This window comes from Podarcis tiliguerta (genome assembly GCF_965153285.1).
Source record: "Podarcis tiliguerta genome assembly, chromosome: Z".
Classification (NCBI taxonomy): Eukaryota; Metazoa; Chordata; class Lepidosauria; order Squamata; family Lacertidae; genus Podarcis; species Podarcis tiliguerta.
In genome coordinates this window covers 15,939,147-15,950,449 of record NC_139553.1, presented here as the reverse complement: position 1 = coordinate 15,950,449, position 11,303 = coordinate 15,939,147, and the positions used below count along the sequence as shown (strand labels likewise).

The 11,303-nt window shown below is 45.8% G+C and overlaps 2 protein-coding genes across 28 annotated transcripts in view; one reads left to right on the top strand and one right to left on the bottom strand.

The window, feature by feature from the left end:
• Nucleotides 1-1,986, top strand: part of USP20 (ubiquitin specific peptidase 20) — a 39,081-nt gene extending 37,095 nt beyond the window's left edge. For all 3 annotated transcript variants that reach the window (XM_083423514.1, XM_083423517.1, XM_083423516.1), the window contains exon 25: nucleotides 1,347-1,986. The gene's annotated coding sequence lies outside the window, so the exon portion shown is untranslated. The remainder of the gene's footprint in view (nucleotides 1-1,346) is intronic.
• Nucleotides 941-11,303, bottom strand: part of FNBP1 (formin binding protein 1) — a 114,560-nt gene continuing 104,197 nt past the window's right edge. For 17 of the 25 annotated variants that reach the window (XM_083423674.1, XM_083423676.1, XM_083423667.1 and 14 more), the window contains one exon: nucleotides 8,461-11,214. In XM_083423674.1, the coding sequence (XP_083279800.1) occupies nucleotides 11,036-11,214 (179 nt within the window). In that variant the 3' untranslated portion in view covers nucleotides 8,461-11,035. Of the gene's footprint in view, nucleotides 6,992-8,306; nucleotides 8,339-8,460; nucleotides 11,215-11,303 lie in introns of those variants that run through there. The other 8 variants (XM_083423669.1, XM_083423671.1, XM_083423672.1 and 5 more) reach the window with 4 other exon arrangements.

Sequence of the window (11,303 nt, the reverse complement as noted above, 5' to 3'; positions counted from 1 at the left end):
AATATTGCTTTGCTTGTCCATGTGTTTATTCTCTATCACAGTGCCCCCCCCCCCAAATGCTGAGGTTGGCCTCAGGAGGGACACTCTGGTTTTGCTTTATCCTCTGCCTGGATAGGTGCTGAACATCAGGCTCTAATGGCCAAATGTACCCCGCCCCAAGGCCTTGCCACCTGGACTTTGGGACCCCCCCTCCCCAAGGCCAAACCCCCTCACCGCCCTTTAAACAAACTTCTGCATCCTGCCTGATGGAACAAGCAAGCATTCACCTGGAAAGGGAGGGGAAAGAGTTTTAAGTGGGGGCCATCAGATACGTGGTTTCTGTTGTCACCTCTATTCCCTTTCTCCCTTCGCTTTTAACTGCCTATGTCTGCATGCCCAGTTGGCATCATTTCCCGTCATGAAATTTTGCTGCAAGCTGCCCGTTGCAAACCTTACTAGCTTGGCTCCAGCTGAGTAGCCTGTTCTCAGTGGCCAACCAGATGCCCCAGTGAAAAGCCTACAAGCAGGACCCAGGCACAAGAGCCCTTTCCCCTCCTGAGGTTTCCAGCAACTGGCATTCAGAAGAATGGCTGCCTTTGATCAGGGAGGCAGAGCTGAGCTGCCATAGCTAGCCTTATCTCCTGCATGAAATGGGCCAGTCCTCTTTTAAATCCATCCAAAGTCAGTGGCCATCACTGTGTCTTGCGGGAAGTTCAGTTCAACTATAATGCAGTGTGAAGGTGTTAATTCCTTTTGTCTGGCTTTCACCTTCCAGTATTCAGAGTGTGCTGTATCACCATCCCCTTTGATGGCTGAGAAGACCTCCTCCTTCCGAGTTTGAAATGGGGGCTCAGTGCTTAACTAAAAGCTAGAGATAATCTCTTGATGGTGTTGCAGGACCAAGAGCCAAACGTTGATGAAAGTGTTTTGTTTCCCCAAATCACAGTTAACAAGTCCTGTGTTTGCTCTCAAATGGAAGCACTTTATTTGATAGAATTCTTTCATCAAGAAACAAATGGGTCAAACACCAGAACCTTTTTGTTGTCGGGTTTTTTTTTACACACTTTTGGGGGTTATGAGACAACACACACACATACATTAAGATGCTGTTGAAACCTACGCAAAATAATCCAGTGCCTAAAAACTCACACAGAAATCATTTCTTTTTTAATAATAAAAAAGTGCTTGACATTATATGTTAAAATATAATTTGGCTTACTTTTTTAAAAAAATCTTTTTTTGACACTTCAAGCATGAGGGGGCAGGGAGCGATGGAGTCAATATGCAGCAGGAAACTTTGAAAAATATTCAGCATTAAAACACAACTTTTCAGTAAATATGTTTCTTTTCTCTTTGTATATTTACAGATGTTAAGGGAGAGTAAGAGAGAGATGGGAGCAGAGGGCGGAGAAGGCTGATTTGTTTTCTTAGAGGCAAGGATCATAACTTTTCCTCTTCAATAGAATCATGAGACGGTCACAAGTTTTTGCAAACTAGATTAATCTGCTTCAGGTTAAGTTTGGAGGCTCTGCCTCAGAGCTCTGTACGTGCTCCAGAGTGCCTTTTGAACTCCTTATGTGTGTGTGGAGCACCAATACACTCATTTCATCTTAGCAAAGTGTCTCAATCCTTTTCTGTGTAAAGCTGTTCTGGCTACTGAAGCCCATATTCTTTGGGGTTTCCAGGAGCCCAGGGCCATTCTGGATCTGGGAGACACCTAAGGCCTGAATGTCTCTGCACATTTTTATTTTGCTACATAAAAGAAAAAGTCACAAAGTGACCCACGTGGCAGCCTGCAGCATGGACCAGAAGTCTTGACATGGATGTACAGAAGACATAAGCACTTTTTGGAATGATTTTAAGAGCAGCCCCTTGCAAATACATCACCCCCCTGCCTTTGCAACTTGCTTTATGGATATGTTCTGAAATGAATCAAAGGGTGGATCAGTTGTCCCTTTGAGAGCTATCTAATTTTTAAAAGTTTTTTAAAATAAAGTGTCCCATCTACTTCTTTGTGTGCTGTGCTTTCATTTTTATCTCCAGATCACACACACACAATTTCTCTGGCAAGGTGTTGAGGCAGGAGATGTGGTAGGGATGCTACAGGTGCTAGCCAATAGGTGACCTCCCCCTAGGTGATGTTCCCTTACTTTAAAATGGTTGGTGCTGTATCAAACCTCAAATTTCCCAGTTGGATGGGGTTGACACTTCATGGAACAGGGTCATAGTGTTTACAAACTAGTGCTGCTGTCTGAAAAATCTTAACCCACATGGGTGCTCTCTTGACTTCCAATTCTGTGCCTAGGCAGGAGAAAAGTGCCTCTGCTAAATTATTTCCTGAAATGTCCACCTAGTAGAACAGAGAGAGGACCCTTTAGTCAAAGGTGGCTCGATGTTTTCTTTTTCTACCTGTTTGGTTCTTAAGAGTAGCAAAGATTTGCCAAGAAGCTGCCAACTTTGTAGAAACTCAAGGAAACCATATTTTCACAGCCTAGTTATAAAGGCAGAAATGATTCTCCCCCCAGCTTGTGATGTAGCCACATGGACACAGCAATCATTTGGACATTGTTGGTACAGGGTGACAATAATATACTGTCCACCTAACATATATATATCTATCTATATCTAATGTCTGTTTATTGAAAAGCAGACTTTCTCTTACATTAGTGGCACCATAAATTGGGAAGAAGATCCCTTCATCTTATTTACATGTTTGGACGATCAGGGATGTTACAGACTTTGCCAACAGAAATAGCTGTAGGTGCTGTAAGTTTCATATCCACTTTGTCTTCCTGCAGATCTCGGGAAGGAGGAGCGTACAGGATTCTTTAGTTGTGATTCCTGCAGTGCAGGGAGTCGGACTAGATGACCCTTTGGGTGCCTTCCAACTCTACATTTTTTTAATTTCATGACTAAACAGCACAGCTTGGCTGCTTTTCAGGACGCTGGCCTCTGGATTAATATAGTTGAAGCAGATGCTATGGCAGCTGAGATCTGTATTCTGCGTCCCTCCTGAACAGGAACGCTGGTGCTCAAGGGCATTCCTCACCCAGAAATTCAGCCTAGTGAACAGGGTCCCCCCCTTTTTTTTACTTTCTGCACTCTTTTTGCCTCCTGCTCCCCACTGATGACACGTCTATCTCAATGTGAGGACAGCCCTGACTATCCCACAGTAGTGGGCAGCTGACAATATTGGAAGATAAAAAAGGTTCTGGGTGTCACTTAGTGTGGCCCATCCTATACATTACTCCAGCAACATGACACACTTTCTGGTGGCTTTTGTCCCCATGCTATGATGATGTTCAAATGGCCAGCTATGCACACACATGGACCACAAATGCAACTTTCCAACACACCAGCCCTTCCACTGCCATGGAAAGAGTAGACAAGAGCTTTATCCCCTTCAGACTTGATTCATCCTTTCCGCTTGTCATCCAATGCTGGGTGAACACATACAACAGTTTGCCAGTGGGTGGGGAACATCTGGCCCTTCGAATGTTGGCCTTCTCATTGTCCTTGCTCCTTGGCCATGCTGGGACTGGTGGGAGCTGGAGACCCAGGTCCTCTAGCCCTGCTCTTTCTTACATTGACTGGCAGTGGATCTCCGGGGTGTCAAAACGAAATCTTTCCCAGTCTTACCTGGAGACCCTGGGAATTGAGCTAGGACCATCCTGCATACAAAGCAGATGCCCTGCTACTGAGCCAAAGACCCTCCCCCATTTTGCAGGTGACCAGCTGTAATACAACCAACAATAGGTTGCTTTTGGAAATCAATCTGTCCCCTAATCTCAGTCTGAAACCTTCTCTTTGCGCTACCTGGAACGGGCCACACTTGTTTGTCTCGAACTGCCTCTATCGATGAGCACCACACCGCGGAAGTTCCAGCGCTGACGATCTTAACTGCAACGATCCATTCATATGTATGGCAGACACTCTGTAACAAGTGTGTGCACGTGGGTCTTTTAAATGAGAACTGGGCCAGGCTCTTTCAGTGTGATCTGTGATCCGTCACCCGCTGTCAAAATGCAGGTGTTTGGGAGACGAAGGCATGAGCTCAAAACCCAAAGTATTTTATCTTTCACGCAGCAAGAAAGCCACTTCCAGTCAGCCGCCCATGATGGTGTGCTGTCCAGCGTGAACACAGATGAAACTACTGCTCAGTTAATCAACCCGGTCACATTGCCAAAAAGGGAATTGAAGACAGAACACCTACATTGCCAAAGTGCTGGGCTATGACCTTCCAGTTCGGGTTGAGGTGGCAGGGAAGGATAAATCAAGAGTGCGATTTTGTTTCGACATGGTATGGGAATATAAGCAGAATAAAGGCAAGAGCAGGCAGAGACAGCATGCAGAAGGGCAGAAAGGAAGCTCTTGAGATGCTAAGGACCAAATAAATTAAGAACAGCAGCAGAGAGTTTAAATCTGGGCACCTTAAAAAAAGGCAGGCAGGTGCAGGCAAGGCAGCAGGGGGCGAGCATGCGGGCCCAGAGGCAGTGGAAACGGAGGTCTGCAGAAAACTGGCTGGAAGCGTGCAGGGGGTGGGTGTTGGTTTTGGGCGCACAGGTAGGCGGGCGTTTTGCAAAGGGGTGCATGGCGAGGTTTCCAGCGTCAGCTGAGCAAGAGCACACTCCGGCCCCTCCCAACAAGCACCTCTCAGGGCTCTCCAGTAAATCCTTGACAGTGGGCAAAACCACAATGTGGACAAAATTTAAACTTGGGATGAGAGGAAATGGCCTACTCACTGCGGATGCAGTTGAGGGTGAGGAATGTAGTCCCTAAGGGCAAAAACTAAGGAAAGAGGCTAGACCTCAGGAAGGCCTTCAGAACAAGGGCTGACTTCTCTTGAACTCTGTGAAGATGCTAGGAAGTGTTCAGTTTCTCCAACCCGCCCCCCCCCAAAAAAAGATATCTGAACAATTGGCACATACCAACTCAACCCATCTATTTCTTATTTGTTTCTTGGTGGGTGGGGGCTTCCCTTCACACATTACGTTCTTTCCTACACATATTTTCATGTGTGCTTAATGAAACACAACGCCTGGACAGGACAAGTGAGCACAGCATAATGGGGAAAACAGAACAATGCTGTGCTTGCTGCTGTGTGTTCTCAGTGCGCTGCAGTATTAACATGCAGGATTTGGCACTTATTTGCAGCAGCCTGGTGTTGTTTGCAGGACCAGGGCCACAACCCTGGACATATCAACTAGAAGAAAAGCCCCATTAAACACAATGGGGCTTGCTTCCACATAAACATCTACAGCAAGCATGGCTAGCTAGTGACCCATTGGATTTCCCTGGACTCCAACTCCCACCATCCTTGGCTGGGGCTGATGTGAGTTGGAGTCCAACAGATATGTGGAGGACCACAGGTTCCTTGCTCCTGATCTAAGAACAGGCATCCTTCCCTCTCTCTCTTCAACAGAGACACCCTTCCATACCCCTCATGCACTAGGGAATTCTGCTGCTTAGATCAGGGATGGGGAGACATGTGACCTTCCAGATGCTGTCGGACTCCACCTCCCATCATTCCTATCGGCCACGGTGGCTGCAGGGACTGATGGGAGCTGGAGTCCAACCACAATGTATCAGAGCATGGGAAGGCACAAGTTCCCCTACCCTGTTCCCACATTGCCAATCTTAAGATTAGAAACAGAAGTGAGTGGCACTAAATATTATTTAAATAAGTTCTAATTTTTTAAAAAATGAAAATACTATTATGTGGTATCTCTGCAGTCCTTTTCTCATAGGCACTTCGTAGACCTTCCAAACTTGCCCTAAGGAAGCACTTATTATTCCCATTCTGCACAAGGCAGGCTGAGTCAGAGAAGGCAGCTAGCCTCAACGGCTGCCTCCTGAGTTCCTAGCTGAGGTCCGGTTATGAAGCAGTAATAGCATATGAAGTGCCTGCTGGGTCAGCATCTAGTTCAGCATCCTGTTCTTATAGGGCCCACCAGGGCCATCTTGTTAGATCCTCCAGACTTAGGGTAAAGTCACGCTGAAATGAATAGATCCAAGTTAGCCACGCTCATTAATTTCAATGTGTCTACTCTGAGCAGAGCAGACATTGGATACAACCCATAATGTTACTGCTGGGTTTCAATTGAACTACTTCAGTGTTTAGGCCTGATTAAAATCAGCAATCTACTTGCCAAGCTCCCTAACCAGAACTGAATGCAAGACTTTTAAACTGGTTTTGATTCACTATTCAGCGCTGATCACCGCTGTCTAGAGCAGGCATGCTGGGAATCTTTGGCCCTCCAGATGTTGCTGAAAGACGACTCAATGCCTATCAGGCCCCCAGCAAGCACTGTCAGTAGCTAGGGATGATGGGAATTGTAGTTCAACAAAATCCAAAGGTATCCCCACACCTGGTTTAGAAGCCCTGTGCTTAAGTGGGTTTGCCTGTGTGTGGCTGCGAGGAAAGCAGAACCTTGGTGTTTTCTCAGCCTCGGTTTCTCATCTACAAAATGGGAACAAAGGCAGCTTGCCTTGCAAACCCCCTTTTAGAAACTATCAGCAACAGAGTCAGGATGAATGAGCAAAGATGGCACATAATGGCGGTCAGCTAGCCAAAGCAAATTGCTGTTGCCTCTACCAGAGGGCAACACGGACATGACGGAAGCTTTTTGGTTACGTCCTCCATTTAAATGAGACTCTGGTGGAACCTCCACATGGTGTAAGAGGAAGAGGAGGGATGGGTTAGTTTGATGCAGCAGGTGGCATGCTGGAGAGTTTTAGCAAGCAACTGGGTGATGATGTTGGGAGTCATGGAATGCACCCACTATTGGGGCAAGAGTTTTATTCCTCCTCTGCAAATGATAGCTCCGTTTCAAGGGAGGGGAGCCTAACATGAGGGAGGGTTGTTGCTGTTGTTTAAAAAAAAAAGGGAGGGGAACCCACAAAAAAACCCTGGTGCAAACAGGGTGCTTAAAAAAAAATCAGACCATTTGTTTCTCCTGTGCCCCTGCTCGCCCCGATGCTCTTGTTACCAGCAGCCAACACATTTAGGAATCTAAACAGAGAGAGAGAGAGAAAGAAAAGAGAGATTTCGTTAGATACACACAAGTTGGGAGACGTTTGGGGGAAGGAGGTGTTCAAAAAAGCAAAGACCCAGGGGCACTGTACCTTGAAGAGCTAAAGCAGAAATGGATTAAGAAAACAAAACAAATACATTATTATTATTATTATTGTCTCCCCAGGGATCCTTTTTAGGAAGATTCTCATGAAGGTACAGATGTGCAGTCCTAACTCAGTTGATTATGAACTGGGTTTTATTTGCTGCTGATGACATACTCTTATTTATTACAGAACCTCATATTATTATTCCAACACTGATGCAAATGATAGATCAGTGGTGGGGTAGAATAAATGGATGGGTGTAGTTTCAGGCAATGATCACGCTATCATTTGTCCTAGGTCACATCTACTAGCAACATTTACAGCGCTCTTATACCACTTTAACAGCCATGGCTTTCCTCAAAGAATTCTGGGTGATTAAGAGTTGTAAGGAGACCCCTTACAGAGCTACAAGTCCCAGCACCCTTAGAAAACTACAATTCTCAGGTTTTCTTTGGAGGAAAGTCATGACTGTCCAAGTGATCTGAGTACTTTAAACGTGGTATGGATGTGACCTTAGATTCCTCTTGATTTGCTGATTCTGGCGCAATGCGTTACATCTGCAGAGGAGCCAGCCTCTCTGTGGGCAATTCTAAAAAGCCCTCTTGCGCAATGAGTCAGATCATCAGTCCATCCAGTTCAGTGATGTCCGAAATGCTAGCTAGCAGCAACTCTAGGGTTCCAGGCAGGGGACATTTGTGACAAGAATCAGACTCTCAAACATCAACAGATCATTTTCTGGATGTGTGAAATGAAGGACCCCCCCCCCCCCGAATAAAATGACTGTCTTAAAGCAAGCACTGAAAGGAAAATTATTCTGAATTCAAGAAGGTGGCATGCACAAATAACTTTTTTTTTTTTTTAAGCAAGCGATCTATGGTTTCTGCACCAGCAGATAGAAGCAAATGGAGAGCTCTTAAGGCAGATGAAAAGCGACTTTTAAACGGAAGCAACTGGCAACTGTCTATGAACAGCTTTATGGAGGAACAAGCAGTGATGTGATCTAGCGTCATGCCATGGTCTCCAGCAGCTATGGGCAAAGTAAACAAATTATTTCTGTGGCCAGATAACGTAAAGAAAATCTCACAAGTCTGAGAAAAAACAAGGTTCTTTTTCTTTTATTGCTGGAAATGATAGTGAAATAATTAAGAGAAGGAACTCAATAGAATAATGATAATTATAATAAAAAAACAGTTCTAGAGTTAACAAACCTCAGAAGGTGGACTTTCCTACAATGCTGATTCTGAAGCAGGAAGTATGGAAAAACACAGAAAAGAAGGAAAGAAACTTCAACATCATAAACAGGTTTTTTTATCTGTTTAAGTTACATCATATACACACTATGGCTCATCTACTTAATGGCCCTTGTTGCTTTTTACATAATTGCCATTGAGTTGCTCTCAGGAACATCTAAAAAAATAATTTGGCAAACATGAAAATAATCACTTAAAAAAAATCACCCTAGATTCGAAAGTGCATCGGCATCCTTTAAACAGTGGGAGAGTCTGACTTGTTGGGAAAATGCCTGCAAACTGTGATGGTTGTACTACAAGGTCTCTGGGCTTCTCCCTGGGAAGACTGATCTACATTCCAGGAGACCCAAAGCGGACGGCGTTTCCTTGAGAAAAAACTTGCCCCGGTCAGGATAATACCTTGGGCAAAGATGCATTTCCAAATCTGTGTCTGCCTTGCAACAATAATACTGTACAGCAGGTGAGTGAGTTTGCACAAGACATAATCTGCACACAGACTGGGATGAAAGCAAACCCCCACCCTCGCCCTAAAATGTTGAAGATGAGGCAATGCAACACTCTTCTCCAGCCAATTCCACTTGCCTGCCTTATGGTGGGCTGGGGAAAAAGCCTCTTTGCAGGAGCTGGATCTCCTTTCCCCACTACCTGGCCATATAATGCTGCCCCAGTGACAAGCAGATAAGACTCAGACAGATGTCCCCTCTTTAGATCAGCAGGTGTAATACTTCATGGTTATTATGGCAAAAGGCCCAGGTGTCCATTTGGTGGTGGTGGGTGGGTTACAGTATGGCACAATGATGCTTGATGCACGAGCACCTCTCTGGAGTTGACACGTGTTAGCAGTGAGTCATGGAGCAGGGTGCCCTCCGTGGCAAAACCGGAGAACTTCCCCAGCCGGCTTGAGTGTCGGAGACAGCACCTGTGTGCTGCTCCAGCACTTCTGATCTCCATCAGTCAAGGTTGCAAGCATCCTCCAAAATAATACAAGAGCTCTGCTCCCCCCCACAAAAACCTGATCTTGCACTAAATTGCAAATACCCGTTTGTTTTCCATGTTTTGTTCTGTTTCCAGCTAGGAACAACAGAGGGTTTAAAACGCCTATGTGGGACACACAATGCCCTACCTGCTGGAAATCTCTCCTGCTGCTGACTATTTCCTCTGCAGTTTTAAGGGCTAGAAGCTAACGCCTGATTTCAAAACAGTGGAAGCTGAGGTGGCAGAGGAAGCTGTTGCCTGGTGCCCATTTCTGCAGGTGCACAGAGCCAAACTTACAGGGATTGGTGTGGGTTCAGGATCTTTGCCTTCAGGGACCTTCTTCCATTCGGTGAGTGTGTGTGAGGAACCCAATGACAGGTGGAACGCCACATGCCGTAGAAGATTCCTGGGGCACACATCCCTTTCACACAGAGCACCAGCAAGGCTTTCCAGGCCTTGCCACTCCCTCTACCGAAAAGACAGGTTGGCGTTCTCTTACAAGCTGCAAGGGAAGATCGCTTAGCGGTGTGAGCAAGCTTGTCTTCCTGGGAGGCAGGAAATAGTCTTACCATTTGGGAACTGCTGTAAAAGCTTCTGAGAAACCCCATGATTTTCCACAGCAACACAATAATAAAATAATAAAATAAAATAAAAACACACATCCGGGTCACCACGGTGTGCATTAAAGAAAGACACACATCTTTGTGTGTGTTGAACAATGAAAACAGCAACAACCCTACGTTCGGACTTTATATTCACAATGCTGCTGCCAGGGCAGATCATTTTTCCATATCTCTGAGCTAAGTGCTCTTGTGGTGGGGTGAAAAGCAGCTCCCAGAGAAAGAGCCAGTGAAGCTCACAATTTTTCCTACCTTTGCTAGTGGTGGAGAAGGGAAGGGGTCCAGCCCCTTGCCCCATCCCACCACCCCTCTGTCTAGCAGCAGCAATCTGCCTCTGCATTTCTCCTAAGACACCATTCCCTTGCTTTCAAATGCATCCCCCGTGGTCACGAGGGCTAGAAACTGTGTCTCAAAAAAAGGAAAAAGTGAGATCCTCAGATGCTGCACACTTGAATGGCAGGATTGCAAGGTGAACAGAAGATGTATGACCTTGAATCTAAGGCTTCTCCCCCCAAAGCAAAAAAAAATTTAGAAAAGAAAAAGGCTTAATAGGCCACATTTTGCTAGCTTAGATGAAATCCTACAAGTTGTATGTCAATTGTGTCCAAGACGATACTATGAAATCAACAAACAAATGTCACCTTCCTACTTGCAGAAGATATGAACGGAAATATTCATTAAGGCCGCAACCCTAATCATGCCTACTAGGGAGTAAGCCCCATTAAACAGACAATGATGCGTACTCTCAAGTAGAAGTGCAAGTGACTGTCTGCTATAATTAGCCGTGCATTCTGTGCCTTGAGGGAGCGAAACTCTGAGCAATTTCAACTCTTGTGTCAGGAAAGGAAAGTTTTGAGGGGGGGCATATCCCTCAATTATCTCCCATACTTTTTCTCTCTCTCCCCCCTCTCTCCCTGTGACACCCTCTCATCTGACCAAGCTTTCATAGTTCTTGGAGAAGCCCAAGTCTGCTCCTTTCGGAATAGGGAGTAATGCACTTTCCTGGTGCAAAAAGGCTTTCGTCACAGCAGTGGAGGAAAAGCGCCCGCGGCAGCCCCTGCAGAAGCAAAGAAAGCGACCCAGGCAGGCGAGCTAAATGTAAGTCATTGCACCTTTGGCATTCTTTTCCAAAAAGACTTCGACGTAGGAGGTTGGGACGTAACCTTCCTCGTCCTCGTTCCTCCGGATCCGCGTCCAGCCATCGCCTTTGTCCTCCTCGATGACGAACAGCGTTTCTCCTTCAGAGACTGAGATCGTCCCTTCGTTCTGACCTGAGAGACAGGGGATAAAAAAAACAAAGCAAAACCCCTGACAGATTAGGACTAGTGTTTCCCGCGGATTTCTCTCTCTCTCTCTCTCT